The 16,897-nt window shown below is 41.9% G+C and overlaps 1 protein-coding gene across 4 annotated transcripts in view; it reads right to left on the reverse strand.

Annotated features, from left to right (window-relative positions):
* The window catches only part of GRAMD1C (GRAM domain containing 1C), a 65,631-nt gene extending 48,975 nt beyond the window's left edge, over positions 1 to 16,656 (reverse strand). Inside the window, exons 1-2 of one of the 4 annotated variants that reach the window (XM_082221219.1) lie at positions 16,560 to 16,656; positions 13,694 to 13,822 (exon numbers count right to left, since the gene is read on the reverse strand). In XM_082221219.1, the coding sequence (XP_082077345.1) occupies positions 13,694 to 13,822; positions 16,560 to 16,562 (132 nt within the window). In that variant the 5' untranslated portion in view covers positions 16,563 to 16,656. Of the gene's footprint in view, positions 1 to 724; positions 885 to 7,972; positions 8,192 to 13,693; positions 13,823 to 16,393; positions 16,469 to 16,559 lie in introns of those variants that run through there. The other 3 variants (XM_082221218.1, XM_082221221.1, XM_082221220.1) reach the window with 3 other exon arrangements.
* Between the last annotated feature and the right edge of the window lie 241 nt (positions 16,657 to 16,897).

The raw sequence follows: 16,897 nt of genomic DNA on the forward strand, positions 1-16,897 counted from the left end.
TGGGAAGCTTCTTCCACGTTTTATCTCACCACAACACCTATATGTCCTACACTCCAAAGTCTGATAGGTGGTGTGTGTGTGTCCACATGGAGGGCAGTTTTGCCAACCCTAAGTACACCTCTGCTGGCGAAGGAAGGGGAGAGCATGTGAGCCCAAAGCTCCTTGTGGCTCATCCTCATAATACCAAGCCATGGTTTATTTGTACATGTGAACACAGCTCACGCCTGCTTTATCTCTCTCACATGCTGCAGCTTTCCTATTACCTTTTATTAACATAAACATTCTACAGGAGCGTGTGCACTCTGCATTATTTGCAGGTGTGTTTGTTGCTCTCAGAATCAACACCTAAACCTAGAGAGCCCTAGCAGAGCTTCTCACTTGCTTACTCTCCTTCTGTCTCTCATTCAAGAAAGAAAGTTTAAGATACTTAACTTTCATAGGTCATGTGGCTCTTTCACCAAATTTAGTACTGTTTAGTCTAGAAAATAGGTGTCGTTAAATGTGCAAAGATACTGCTGATGCACACATATACGCCACCCTCTTAATATATGCATGGCCGTCATTTCGTGACCACAACATCAAGGTGTGTGAATGAGCTTCAACTTCACCTCAGATAAAATGTTTTTTCGCTGGCGCCAGCTGCACATCCAGATGAGCATCAGCTGAATCGAAACATCTCTATCCTTCAAGCTTTAGAAGAACCAGGCCTGTGTGTTCTACTTACATGCATTTTCTGTTCCTCTTCATTTCCCCTGAGCTGCTCTGGAGAGGATAGTCTCCTAAGCAGAGGGCTCTCTTCCAGAGGGCTAATGGCAGACAGAGGCCTGGGCATTAGTGTGATTATGTCCCAGTCTTTGGCTCAGCCCCCCTGTTACTTGTAGAGGCTGAAGGAGAAAGATTTTGAAAAAAAATCAGATTAACTGTGCAGTGTTTGGGCAGGTGAGATTTTTTTGCCTTCAATCAGACCAGGAAAACATTCCCAGTAGAATCAAATAAACTAATTTTCAGAAACATTTATGCCAGATGACACAACATCAATAATCATTTTTGTTAAGATTCAGATTAACTAAACACAGTAGTAGTTAAGAGAATGTTATTACTTCACCAGGTACACAAGAGAAACAAACCATTCAGGGTCACATTGCAGAGTATCTTAGAAACCCTGGCTCCAAGTCACTGAATCGTAGACACATTAAAAAAAATTGCCCACACAACACACAGATAGGGGAAGAAAAAAGGATGGGTGGTATTCTACTAAACAGTTAGACTAGTGTGCACTGCAATGTTCCCAGCCTCAATGATCAATCTGGTAAATCTCAAAAATTACAATCTAAATAAATGGCAATATGGCTGCTGGCAGCTGCTAGGCTATCCAGAGCAGAATGCCTGAAAATATATTTGTGGCATAAAGATGTATGGAACCTGGCAACTGCAGAAAATATAACCCCACAATATAAAGGTTTCCAAAGGTTTAGAAGATCTGGAACATTTTTAGAAAATTTTTAGACAAATCCAGAACAGTAGTAATGTGGGGCTTTATCATTTATACCAATAGAAATAACCTCCATGGCTTTTTGGCATGTCCAGTGCAAGAAATACAGACCTCTTAATGTTTCTACTAAAAGGTGTCTCCACGTATCTTCCAATTTTCATGACAAAATTTGAGGATGGGTACATGGCCCCCTTTGTCATTTCTGATGGGGATGTGGGCTTGGGAGAGCACATATTTCTTTCAAACCATGTCCAGTCATGTGATCCGGGTCCAGTAGGTGTTAGAATTTAATCAATGCTTGGAGTGTTAAGACTAGGTATGTTAAGTCAGACCCTGTGCATTAAGATGTGCTAGACACTGTTAATCCTTTAATTAAGACAAGTGTTGAAAGGTTAATTAAGCTGGCTAACTTCATTGTAAGGAAATTGCCTGGGCTGGTGGGCCATTAATAAGACTACAGAGGACCAAAGGAACTCTGTGTGGTGTGAGACATCAAATGGGTGAGGCCCCTCTTCTTCAAGAGATGAAGCCAAGTACTTTAGGTTAGACGTTTAGGGTTCAGAGCCGTGACAAATGAGTTATGTGATCTAGAAGCTAAAGAAAAGCTGCAGGCGGACCCAACCATGGCAGATGTCTGTTTGAATCCAGGGCTATGCCTATGGGAGAAGCAAGACCCTTTTGGAGTGTAATGTTGAGAACCCTTCCGTCATAGGCTCAGGTTGCATATGTGTGTAAATAAACCATATATCATAAAGATACCAGAGTCTGTGCTGCACCTCATTTCCAGAAGCAAACACAAACCCTGGGTAAGCACACCTGGAATGTCGCACAGCTCTGAGATTGGGGTGGCGTGTAACAAAAATTTTAACAGCCTTGAGACTGCTGTGGGAGGAGGTTTTGAAATCTCTTAATAAATAAATCCTTGCCAGTCAATAAATGTTTCATAACAATTTCATCTAGTTTCTTTTTGTCCATGCAACAGCTCAACATCTTGCTTATCAAGACAGAAATCAACACTCCGTTCTTTAAAGAATTCTCCATCATGCAGAGATCTTAAAGTCTGCATACCAATCCAGTCAGTCAGTTCAATTACAAAGAAGGTAGGATGTCAGCAAAGGACCAGTATGCTCCTGGAATTTTAAAAGGTGCATTCACACTTAATTTTTCAATCATGCCCCAAAGCAAATTCACTTGACTAGATTTTTGTTTTCCCCTTCTGGGATTGTCAGCACAAACAGGGAATTTGCATGACTGGAACAGTCTTAGGATTGTGGCACACTGTGCTCAAACATACTTTCTCACCAATGGGAGTGAACTCTTCTTTCCCAATGCACAATCCCAATAACAATGGGCAATACACATACACACATCTGTACTGAATTTAAGATAAAGATGAAACATAGCTGCATGGTATACATTAAGCATAATGTGTAATTTGACCGTAGGAGTAAACAGCTTACGTGGATAATGGGAAAGGTAAGATGCTGTTCACAGGATATAGAAGAGGAACAGCAGAAGAGGAATTAGGAACAATAGTTCATCTTCTCATTCCCCAAGCTCTATGGTACTGTAATAAGAAAATATTGCCAAAACAGCAGACTCCCTCTCTCCTTTCTGCCTCTTGGAGCCACTGTGAAGAGATGGGTAGTCTGTTGGCTTGGTGGTGGTGGTGAGAAACTATAACTGTCACTTATAACCATTTCCAGGGGGATTGATGTTATGGGGAATAGAGGAGGAGGCTGGGTGACTGCTGCTTAGGGATGGAGGAGAAATTTGATTCAGTTTGCATTTAAAGTCCCACTTCCTGAAACCATGTGAGAACTGAAAGGCAGCCATCCTTCAAAATGTGCAAATTTTGAAATACAGTTCTCCAGCCAACCCTTATTTACAAAAGAGCATAAAACTGTGCATAAAAATGAATATGTAAGTGAAAATAACATACAAGAAAGCAGTAAAAGTTCACCTGGACATTCTGTTGTTGCGCCCATAACCTAGGTTTAAAGTGCCATTTAGCTCCTAGCCCCTTGACAGGGTTTGGACAAAGGCAAGGTGAGCCCCTAGATTCCTGGATCCTAACGGAATTCCCTAGCAGCAGCAATGGAGGGGCAGGCACAGCCAACCACGTCCCCTCCGCAAAACATTGAACCAAATGCCTAACCGCCAACCTTACGAAGTTGTGACGATTTGATACACGGTAGGCAAAAACCAAGTGGCACCAGCCAATCAGCCAAATGGCAAAAATTCCTACCAGGCCCCTGCTCCAAAACAGATGACCCCTAGACAGGCATAGCAAGGCCAAAAGAGCAACCCTAAATATAGGGAGAGGAGGGCGGCTGATCCGCTGCACGTCACAAGAAAGAGAAGCTTTCCAGCGACGTGCAGCAGCTTAAATAGCCCCTCAGCAGCCATTAGCCATCCCAACCAGCCAAATGTCTGCCCCAGCAACAAAGGGGCAACCAATGGGGTGCTGTTGCCATCCAAACGGTCCCACCCCACAACAGGGAGGCAGCTCATGGTGATCTCACCACACCTTGTGCCCTCCGTGATGGAGGACACAACTTCTCTTTGGTAGAAAAAGGAAATACATTTCTGAAGCTTTATACCTTGCTTGAGATATATTTTTTTTCACATATTAGCTGTTTTTTTCATATGATGCTGAGTGGCAAAGAGTACCAGGCCACGTATGTATTTTGTATAAGGTTCAGTTACTCAAGTAAATCCCAGAAACTAGTTCTTCCAGATAAGTAAAGCAATCCTTCAACAGCTTCCCAAACCAAAGTATGGATGAACACACAGAGACATGTAAAGGAGCTTTTCAATAAATCTGCATCCTGCCTTATCCGTATTTTGACTCTTAACCACATTTGTAAATACTTAACAATTACTTCCCTCCTGATTGGGAAGGTGATAGAAGGCATCTGAAAATAGTGTTTCTAACATGACTCATCTAGGCCTCAATACCCAGTCCTCCACACTGGCAGCACTGGTGTTATGACAGGGCGGCTGATCATACTTCCGCTGTGATCTAATCATGTACAGAATCTCCTTGCTTCCGCCACCCTCGTAATTTGCACCATGATTTTCATAAAGTTTCTCTAGCTCTGAATAAATAAGGTTTCTGTTTCTCATAAATTAGGGGGTTTTTTAAGGGAAAAAAGCAAAAATGCTTATATATATATATATATATATATATTTGCTTTCGTAGATTTTCACGGGTACAGGAATGCAGGTTTTGGTGTCTTCGGGTGTCTTCCCGTGTAAGAGTCGGGGTGTCTGTGCGACGTTTCGACGAGGTCTCACTCGTCATCTTCAGGCTGGTGCTTTCGGCTTCTTGTTACTGGAACAGAGCAGAATCTGGTGTTTGAGTTCCTATAAATACTGTTGAGGGGTGTGGTGTATAGCCTCCAACGTTCTGGGCAGAGAGGAAGTTCCTAGATTAGTGTGCCTCTTCTTCTTTTGTTCCTTAATTAGACCTCGTCGAAACGTCGCACAGACACCCCGACTCTTACACGGGAAGACACCCGAAGACACCAAAACCTGCATATATATATATATATATATATATATATATATATATATATATATATTGAAGGCAAAGAAAACAGTTATTTAAGAAGACTAGAAAATGTTGTTTCCTGTTTTAGAAAGTTCCTTCACTTGATATACAGAAACAATAACCACATGGCACACAACAACTTAAAAGCTGTGCACTTATATTTTGCAGAGCAATGGGCTACCTATTCATGCCAAGTACAGACGCTATAGTGAAAATAAAACCAACTCAAATTATGCCAACTGCCTATACTGTAGCAATTATTTTTAACATTTAATTGAGATCATACCCTCAAATGTGCTTAAAAGCAAAAGCAAAACCACAAAGAACCCACATTTAAGATGTTTTTCATCGTTGCCTGGCAGCATAAAACTCTTAAATACTTAGGAGTGGGTGATTTTGTTGTTGACGCATTTATGTATGAGCATTATCTGAACTGAATCTAAAACAATTGCTTTAGTTTTCTTGGCTTTATTTTCACCATGGTTTATGTACACACACACACACACATATTTTATATATATATATATATATTGTGTGTGTGTGCGTGTGTGTATATATATATATGGGACGCAGGTGGAACTGTGATCTAAACCACAGAGCCTAGGGCTTGCCGATCAGAAGGTCAGGTCGGCAGTTCGAATCCCCGCGACGGGGTGAGCTCCCGTTGCTCGGTCCCTGATCCTGCCAACCTAGCAGTTCGAAAGCATGTCAGAGTGCAAGTAGATAAATAGGTACCACTCTGGCAGGAAGGTAAACAGCGTTTCCGTGCGCTGATCTGATTTGCCAGAAGCGGCTTAGTCATGCTGGCCACATGACCCGGAAGTTGTACGCCGACTCCCTCGGCCAATAAAGCGAGATGAGCGTCACAACACCAGTTGTCCACGACTGGACCTAATGGTCAGGGGTCCCTTTACATACGTGTGTGTGTGTGTGTGTGTGTGTATCTATCTGTCTGTCTGACATCTTGTAGTTTTAAGGATGGGAATTAAATCACAAGACACATAACATCCAGAGGTGAGCTCTCTCCAATGTCCTGCTAATTGGCAGAGAAAAACAGATATACTAGAGGGGTCAGAACAGACCCAGCAGAAGCCAATGAGCAGGATTTGTGCAATATTCTCCTGTACCATGCCATGCTTGCTTATTTGGGGGAGTGACTGCCCCTGGATTATTGAGCCATGTACTGTAAATGTATTCTGAGAAATACATTATTGCCCATTATTCTTTTGTATTCCCATTAAACCACAGAAATATAAGCCCTCTGCAGCTATTAGTCCTTTATATGCCCAGAGCCATATAAAGTGTTGTTTGCAACTTTTTGACCACTGTCTCCTACAGCATCTGACAACGAGACACGTCACACAATGAATTTGGTGAGATTTCCCCAAGTGCTGATCCTGACTTAGGTGCAGTTCTATAGAGTCAGAGGTGAGTCAGCCCCACCAAACTCAGCGAGACTTGTTTTGAGAAAACATGGATAGAATAAGGCTGTTCCAACAAACTTCACAAAATGCAGTTCCACTCAGGTGATGCTTTCTGATCATCTTTGTATTTGTGCTGGAAATCAGGATTCCTCTTTCCTTCTCAAATCACCTAACCTAGCTATCCACATGTGGGTGTAATGTTAGCAGGGGGAAAAGGTGTGTCGGTCCAAATTGCATAGTCAATCCTCATAATGTATGAGGGAACTCAGCTGGCCTTCACACGCTGAATTCTAACAAGTGCTTTGTTATATTTAAACATTATAGCTGTGCATGTATAGCCTGCAGGGCAGACACACCCAGTATGCAAGGTGGGAGGGTAGAGTTTTTCCCCTGCATTGTGCAGAAGAAGAAACCCAGGGGGAAAGGGTTACCCAACCCAAGCCACTGTTTTTCTGCAGGGTTTTGGAATTATGCTTTGCCCATTCCTCCATGGAAACAGCTCCTCTCTAATGCTATCTGTATCAAATGCTATGTACTTAAAGCTAGATAAATTTATTATTCAGGCACAATTCTCTGGGCTCCTTCCAACAATATTGCTTCACTATATCACAGAATAAATTTATATTAAAAATTAATTATCAATCCTAAAAGAGCTGAGCACATTGATATGCATAATGGCATTCTAGTCAAATTAGATTACGTCTGTCAACCGGTTAGAAGGAGCATTTCAAATGTCTCAATTCAATGAAATAGATTTAGGCCCAAAAAAATCCTGGAAACTTTTGTTTGTTGAGAGCTCTTTGGAAACCCTTATGTCCTCTTCAGCAAGCTAAAATTCCCAGACTCTTTTAACCGTCAATACCCAGGGAACTCTGGGTATAGCAGCTCTGTGAGAGGAGTAAGGGTCTCCTAGCAACTCTCAGCACCCTTTTTTAGTTTTCAGGATTCATTAAGAGACGTCATGGCTGTTTAAAGTGGTATAATGCTTTAAATATATATTGTAGATGAGGCCTTAGTGTGTTCTGTGCCTCCCTTCACCTTCTCCCATAAGGTATTGGTTACTCTTGTCTCAAAGTACACACTGGACTAGAACACAATGTGACCAAAAAACCCCAACTGAACTAATAGGATGGATGCCTTTCAACTTTCATATAATGCTTGCTAGGAAAAACAAACAACAGCAGCAGCTAGGCATACAGTACTGTTAAAAAAGCAGTCTGAATAGGGGAGACACACACCAGATATAGCTAATGGTTCAATCCAGTCAGACTCATAACAAGTATCTAGTAAGTTTAAAATTCTTCTATACTCTTCAAGTTAGTTCTTGCTGAGGTGCTAAAACTGTGTCTATGCCACTTCATTAATAGGTGGAAGCTCAGATTTAGGCTTTTCCACCCACAAACAAAAAGACCCATGCACATAGAAAACTACTCACAGATAAACTCTAACGTCTTTTGATTTTTTAAACTAAGTAATCTTGGAAAGTCTGATAGAACCTACCTTGAAAAGAAGAGTATATCCTCTAAGGGTGAATCAGCATCAAATCCACTGGGAGAATATTCCATTGTATGGGGCTGAGGTGTGTGTTGTGGCAAACATGCCAACGTTTAGAAACATGGTCCGGTGGGTTTAGAGGTACGGTTTTGTTGTTGTTTTCACAGCTCCCTTAACTATATGAACAGAAGTACACTTGGGAAGATCTGTGCTTATCCTAAGATGCCAGATCACTGTTTGGCAGGGTGTTAAAAGTCAACTGTTTTAAACGTTTGAGAGCATGCTGCCAGCAATTATATCATTCACGTGTTTGTTATGAATCAGGATGCAAGAACAGGTCGCAGTCAGCTGTGAATAACCCTGCCAGGTGTTACTGAGACACCTAATTAGCACAGCAAAACATGACAGAAAATGACAGTGCACTACAATTACAGTGGGTTGCAGTGCTTAATGTGTTAAGTGAGGTATGTTGCCTCCTGATCTGGCTCATGCGCCTCCTATAGCAGCCTTCTCCAACATGATGACTCTACAGATGTTTTGGACTACCATACTATGCTTAATTTTGTGAAATGACTGGGCATCATGAACCAACCATACCCAGTGCAAGGAGAGCTACTCTGCTTTACCTTCCCAAATTATTATTTTTTTTAAAGGAAAAACAATAGACTTGTCACAGAACTCTTTGTCTCCCACTGTGAAAGCCAGATTTGCAAAATCCACAAGTTACTAACCCACCTTTCATAGAATCATAGTGTTGGAAGGGATCAAGAGGGTCATCTTGTCCAGGCATAAGCAAACTCGGCCCTCCAGATGTTTTGGGACTACAACTCCCATCATCCCTAGCAAACAGGTCAGGGATGATGGGAGTTGTAGTCCCAAAACATCTGGAGGGCCGAGTTTGCCTATGCCTGATCTAAACCAACCCTCTACAATACAGGGATCTCAACTAATGCATCCATGATGGATGTTCTCATTTAACTGTTTTATAAATATTTTAATACTAGAAAATTTGTGGCCTCTATTGGATACAAGCATTTTAAGGCATTATTATCACACCCTTCTAGTTTAAATGCACTACACAGGGTGGCTTATAAGATATAAACATTACAAAAGAGTCAGGCTCAACAGCTGATCATCATGAAAGCCACCAAAGGGAAAGTGGACTTTTGGACTTGCAAGCACATCTTTCAACCTTTATTGCCATAAATGTTTTGTTTTTATCAATGATAAACCTTTTCAAGATTTTACAAGGAATTTTGGTATTTGATATTTTGGCCAAAATAGTATTATGGAAATCTACACTGCTTCTCTCTAAGTAACATTAGTGAATTTACAAGCAAAGTTTCCCAGCAACATCTAGTCGAAACCAACAGCCCTGGGGGAAAATCTGTGAGAATCCAGGTTCTCTTCTTACTTGGGTTTAGCCACAATAAAAAAAGGTCTCTAGAGGTGCAATTACAGCTTCATGGAAATATTCGCAGCCCAACAACTAAGGCTTAATTAACAATTGCGTCCTACCTTTCTACATCATTATACAGATTAGCCGAAAACAACATTCCCTGCAGAAATATGTTTCCTGCTAGTTGGCCTCAAGAATCACTATTGGCAAGCATACAGAAATGAAACTTAAATCTCAGTTCCTTGTTCTAAATTTGCATGTTTACCACCCTTTAGGGCATTATTTGAAAAAGAAAAAGGAATAGAACAGTCGATGTGGTCTCTCTGATGTGTGTCAACCCAAACCACTTTTAATTAGAATGAAATCACACAAACTATAAAAGCCAGTCTTAGTAGTTCTTTTCAAGCACTCTACTTGAATACGATAATAAACATGTGTAGAGGAGCCACATTCACAAGTCTGCCCACTCAGTGGCCGCGCCCCTGTTATGGCCCTGCCCTCTATTGTCTTCTTACTAGTCCTGTCCCCACGTGTTTGAAGGTCTGAAGTAGGGAGCTACAATATGACTGTAGACTCCCATGATTCAGAACCCTGCATGATCACCCTTCTAAGGCTGCATTCACATAGCAGTCTAATTCATTTTCACAATGTTTCCCTCTTAATTTCCACATTATGTTTGAGCTCTCTCATGATGTAAAACCCACCTCCAGAACTACAATGGAATATAATGCAAGTTTACCACTCATTTCCATATTATTTGCAAACAGTTCTTCCCCTCTGTAAGTAAATAACACAGAAATTAGCACTAAACTTGCACTGTATTCCACTATAGGTCCAGAAGAGACTTCCTTGTCGTGTGAACGCTCAGATATAATGTGGAACTTAACAGTTAGGGAGAAGTTGTGAAAACAGAATAAACCACCATGTGACTGCAGCCCCAACTGCACAGGGAAGCAGGGCACTTGCAGCAGGCCCTCTACTTCAGACTTTCCCCCACAGCATGTAGTTGGTGAATAGGCAGGGTCAATGCAGACACAATAGCAGGGGTGGGGCATGGTCTCATTTTTCCATCACACAATTGTAAGCCTATCAGGGAAGAACAACTCAGAAAAGGCTGATGTGTTCAGCAGGCCTCATAAGTATGTTTAGGATTGCCGCCACAGTTTGATGCCTAATGTTCGGAGCTTTAAGGCTCCACCAGAAATTCACAGAAGCAAGAAAGAATGGTTTTGCTAAACTCTAGTATAATGGATTTAAGATCCGTGGAGCAAAATTTGACATTTCCTCTACTAGCCATTTATTTAAATATTTATTTATTAAATTTAGTTTAAAACTTCTGCTAGAGGACAAGAATCCCAAGACTACATTAAATGTAGCCAAATTCTGTGCGTCTGCAATTAATCGCAGGAAGCAAGTGGTATCCCATTATGACCAAACCCCTAAATGTTAATTACAGGGGGCACGCTAATAATTAATTTTAATTTTTTATATTTAAATCCTTGTTATATTCAAATTGCCCTCTGTATTTTTGATATGATCTGTGATATTGTGTGTGTTGATGCTGGTCTGTGACCGTATTATTAAATTCATTCATTCATTTATTAAATTTATATACCACCCTTCATCTGTAGATCTCAGGTGAGGAGATTCCAGCTGAGGGAATGCTGTGTGATGCCGAGGATCTAGCACGCGACGAAAGATCTCAGCTCAGCAGCTGATTCACTTCATCAGCTCGGGTATTTAACTTCTGACTCAAATTTCCTATGCCAAGAGTATGATTAATAATTTAAAATTGTAATCAAGGATGGCTCAGATAATGCTTCCATGCCTGGAGCAGGTGAGCAAGTAGCACTGCCCAAGTGATCAGACTCCCCTGTTTCACAGTTTACAGGTAGAATGGATTTTAATACAGAGAGATTTTTAGCCTGTAGACTTAAGCCACTTAGAAATTATGACTTCTTAGGCCAAACTAAACATGACACCATTCACAAAATTAGCAGTTGGGTGAATAGCTTTTAAGTGTAAACATCAGGTACAGTGACCAATCCAGTCTGGGATCCAGGAACGTCTGGGATCCAAGAACTTTAACCCTTTGCCCCCTGTGCTTCTAAGCAGATCACTTCCACCTGCTGTTTGTACTAGAAGTTTTTATTAGTGTGAATAGAATAGAATCGTTCCTTTCCCGTGTGCCTCCCCAATCCCAAATTAAGGATGCACTAGGAGAAAAGGGTTAAAGCCCCTTTCCTCCCTCTGCATAGCTTAGTCAATACAGCATGAGGCTCTAATCTCAAGGTTGTGGGTTCGAGCCCCACGTTGGGTAAAAGATTCCTACATCTGGGTCCCTTCCAAGTCCCAGCTCTACAGTTCTATGATTCCCCTCATCAGGTTCGCAGCCTGGGTCAGCGACCTCACTTCCCTGGCTTCGTACACCTACAAAACCAATCACACAGCCCTGCAGTTTTGTTTCTTAATCAGCAGCAACTGCAACTGCTGAATAAAGCCCAGTGGCACAGCACTGGAGTGTACTTATTTATTTATAAAAGTATTTTCATACCACCATATCATAAAATATCACTGTGGTGTACCATGATAAAACATAAAATACCTTGAAAAAACAATACAAATAAGTGATTAGTTAATCCAACAGCTGCAAAGGCCTGTTAGCATAAAAAGGTATTCAAGAGAGGCCTTATGAATCTTCCATGTTCTTAAGAACTTAGGAAGAGCCTGCAGGATCAGGCCAACGGTCCATCAAGTTCAGCTTCCTGTTCCCACAGTGACCAACCAGATGCCCACGGGAAGCTCACAAGCAGGATCAGGGTATTCTCCCCTCCAGCAAGTGGAGTTCAGAAGCATTACTGTATCCAGCTATGGATCCAAAGCACAGCCATCAGGGCTAGAAGCTACTGATAGCCTCATCTCCCATGAATTTGTCTAATGCTCTTTGGGTAGTCATCACTGCCTCTGTGGGAGCAAGTTCCCTAGTTTGGCTATGCGCTGTGTGAAGAAGTACTTTCTTTTATCTGTCTTGAACCTTCCACCATTCAGCTTCAATAGATGTCCACACCTTCTAGTGTTACGAAGGAGAAAAACTTTTCTCTAGCTGCTTCCTCCATGCTACGCATATTTGTATAAACTTCTACCATGTCACCTGTTACTTACCTTTCCTCTGAACTAAGAAGTTACAAACACTTCGACTTTACCTCATAGGAGTATCGCTCCATCCTGCTGATCATTTCAGATTCCCTTTTCTGAACCTTCTCCAGCTTTACAATACCCGTTTTGAGGAGAGGCAGCCAGAACTGTACACAGTATTCCATATGCATTTGAACCATAGATTTATGTAACACAGCATTATAATATCGACACTTTTATCTTCAAGTCCTTTCCTAACGATCCCTAGCATGAAATTTGCCATTTCACAGCTGCTACACACTGGAGCGACATCTTCATTGAGCTATCTACTGTGACCACAAGGTGCTGTTTCTAGTAAGGCACAGCCAGTACCATGAGCATATACGCGAAATGAAGATTTTTTGGTGTCCCAATATGCAACCCTTTGGACTGCAAGAAGATCAAACACGGACTGCAAGAAAATCAAACGTATCCATTCTTAAGGAAATCAGCCCTGAGTGCTCACTGGAAGGACAGGTCATGAAGCTGAGGCTCCAATACTTTGGCCACCTCATGAGAAGAGAAGACTCCCTGGAAAAGACCCTGATGCTGGGAAAGATGGAGGGCACAAGGAGAAGGGGACGACAGAGGACGAGATGGTTGGACAGTGTTCTCGAAGCTACAAACATGAGTCAAACATGAGTCTGACCAAACTGCGGGAGGCAGTGGAAGACAGGAGTGCCTGGCGTGCTCTGGTCCATGGGGTCACGAAGAGTCGGACACGACTAAACGACTAAACAACAACATGCAACCCTTTACACTTGTGTATGCCGAATTGCATGTGTCGTTTTACTGCCCATTCCCTCAATTTAGAGAGGCCATTTAGAGCTCTTTGCAGTCTCTTTGTTTTAATGACCCTGAACAATTTAGTACCATCAGCAAACTTGGCCACCTCACTGCTCACCACTAACTCTAGATTGTTAATGTACAAGATAAATCAGTAAGCAAGCCCTGCAAGCTTACAGTGCTGCTGTCGATGACTCAGTATGAAATACATTAGTGAGGTCACTTCTCTTCGAGTCAACATACACACAGTGATCATTACAATCTCCCCAAGCTGAAAGAAGGGATTGGCTTATTCAAACCGTTATAGAATGCAGGTTGTCTTGGAATACAGATCACTCATACATAACAGAGAGAACCCATGGAATTACCCAAAAGCTCCAGTCAGTATTCCAGTTGTATGGAGGGGAGGCTTGAATTTTCTCTGTACACACACTAAGGTTTTCCTCCGAGTCCACCAACAGCTGACTGATAAGGCCATGATCCACTTCTTGAAGTGCCTGTGAACAAGGAATAAAAGTGTGCAGCTTAATAAACTGGAGTAAAATACAGCATTTCTAGCTAAACCTCTAATGCTGTGGATAAGCCATGAGGAACAAGGAAGGAACATTTCCAATCTACTTTGGTCTAATTAGGTTATAGCATTTCAAAGTCTTTTACCCCTTGATTGAATGTGCCTTTCATTATGCCTTTCATTTGTTGCACACAGGCTTCACATCTTCAGTTAAGGTTCCACTAATTCAAGCAGCACTCAAACTCCTATATGATATATCTGGAGGGAAAGTTATTTTTACCCATCCTCTCTTTCCATTCCAGACAGTATGTTCATTGTCAACTGTAAATGCTGCTCACGGTGTTGCTGTAAGACAGTCCTCAACATCCACTGCGTTTCCCCTTTGCTGGCACATGCTGCAGAATCCTAAAGGTGTTTGAGAGGATGGTACCACTTCAGACTACAGGTGGGGTGGTGGTGCCCTGGGTGAATGCTCTGTGTCTTAACTACTTGCAAGGAGAAAACAAACAAGATGGTTCCGTAATTTCCTTCCCGCAAGCAGAGATTTGCTTGTGTGATGATGTATTTTTTAAAAAATGATTCCCTACCTACAGTCTGAAGTGATACAAACTTTAGCCCGTTCTACAGCTTGTGTAGATCAGACTAAAATCAGCACAGCACTAAGAAATACTACCTTTATTTTGTTAACTTTTTATGTGGGGCAAGTGTTTGCCTCCCCCATTCCCAGAAGGTATGTGCTCTCTCTCACTTTGCTACTGCAGAGCAGGATCACTCAGCTGACCACAGAAGGTTTTAAGTTCTCCTTAAAAACCAGCAAAGCTAACCATCTGACATCAATATCCGCCATTTTGAGAATACTTAGCTTCAGAGTCTGGGAGTTTAATTCTCTGGAGCAGTGAAGCTTTTCAGCCCAATGGCCACATTCCCTTCTAAGCAAGTGGTGGGTGGGGCCAGAAACAAAAGTGGGCGGAGCAACAAAAGTTGCTTTTATTTTTGTGCAGTAGTTTGGTTTGTACATGCACTCATATCCCTCTGTCCTCCATCCAAATGAACAAAAAGCATTATCAAAAGTCAAGGGCGTATTCTAACCACACAGAAACACTTGAGGAGGGTGTGAAGCAGGTCACGCCCACGTCCCCCATGCCGTTTTTTTTTAATTTTTTGCATGTGCTAGAGGGGAAAAAATATATGGAACTACTAAGCGATAATCCAGTGTTTCTTTAAAAATGAAAACTGCAGCACAGTACCCTTTATAGGTAAATAGCATAAAATACATTTGACACTGAAAAGGAACACACAGGATTATCACCACAGGACCAATATATAGGTAAAGTATGTTGGTCCACATCATGCCTCAAGACTCTTGACCAAAGACTGCCAAGATAGCCCAGTCAGTTGAGCATGAGACTCAATCTCAGGCTTGTGGGTTCAAACCCAACTCTGTGATTCTATGAGTAAACAGTGGAGTTGGTAGGAACAAAGATAGTTGAGGGAAAGTATATGAAGATCCCAAGGGTGGACAAGAGAAACAGTGCTCTTTAGAAAATCAGCTTTCACCCAGCTTAAATAGGATTCTTAATGTATTATACAGTCAAACCTTGGTTCCCAAATGGCTTAGTTGCCAAACAAATCGGCTCCTGAACGCCGCAAATCTGGAAGTAAGTGTTCTGGTTTACAAATGTTTTTCGGAAACTAAACATCCGACGCAGCTTCTGCTTGAGCGCAGGAAGCTCCTGCAGCCAATTGGAAGCCATGTCTTGGTTTTCGAATGGTTTTGGGAGTTGAATGGACTCCCAGAAGGTATTAAGTTTGAGAACCAAGGTACCACTGTATATAAAAACGTATTCCAATGCACCAGCATTATAACACTATACAATTCCAACGGTATTTGTGAAAGGACAACCACATGGTAACGGCCGACAAATGTTTACTTTTAAACTTCTTTTGTAAATGAAGTTTACAAAAGATAATAATGGCAGTGAAGGGTTTCATTTTAAATTCATTTTTAAACGTTTTCTGGGGAAGGCTACAAAAAAAGCATCCTCAGAACACTCCAGAGCTGGGAGGGGTGGTGGGGGTGGGTCAAAAAATAAATGTCAAAGCATAGCTCTATCAGGTATTGAATTTCTTAGCCCTCCTTTACCGGCTTACAACACACATAGCTTACAGAACCGATAGGATCAAAACGTTTTAAGAACTAGCGTTTTAAAACAGGTTTATGTGGATATTAGGATTGCTCCTCCCTCTATTCCCCTCTAGGACTCCAGCACCATTTAACAGCTGTGCGACAGGCAGAAGTTCAGCAAGTGAAGTTCTTCCTATTACTGGATCTGCATGGCAGGAAATTTGAACCCTTTTGCTTAAAGATACAGAATTCCTGCCAAGAAAAAAAAATGTTGGGCATGAAAGAAAAACCCCGTGACCTATAGCCGGGTGTTAAGGGGAGTAGCAAGCAGCAAATTTTCCCTTCAAAAGGGGAAACTTTTAGACCTCAAACGTCTACCTACTTTATCAGCAACGACTACCGATAGTTTGCAAGAGAACAAAAAAGAAGCACCTGGCAGGAGAGGACTCTGAATACAGGGACGCTATTTGAAACCTCCAAGTCCGCAGCCATCCACTAATAGGCTGAAGAGCCTATTAAATTTTGCTTTTGCAAAATGGGTTGGGGTAGCAGAGGAAGCACAAGGGCAAAGTCAACGGGCAAAGATCGCAACGCTTACCATGGAGAGAAGAAAGAAGATGCAACCTGCAAGCGGGTTGTCTCAAAAATTAGCACCATAGGGCTGCCTGCAACGCCTCTCTCCCCAGCAATTTAAAGGGCCAGCAGCATTAAGCAAAATACACAGAGAGAGCGCGGAAAATGAGTTTCTCTCGCCTACGGCTACGAGAAGTGCCGGCTCCTTTCGAAGGAGGCGATTTGTCCGACCTGACGCTTTGGCCAAGCTGCCCTGTGCTGTGGAGATGTTTACACTGGAAGGTTTTTGCGAGGGAATTTTAAAAGTTGCACTTACTGAGTGTGCAATATTTTTATTATTTAGGACAAAAATAAGATCCAGGA

This window comes from Podarcis vaucheri (assembly GCF_965113315.1).
Source record: "Podarcis vaucheri genome assembly, chromosome: 4".
NCBI lineage: Eukaryota > Metazoa > Chordata > Lepidosauria > Squamata > Lacertidae > Podarcis > Podarcis vaucheri.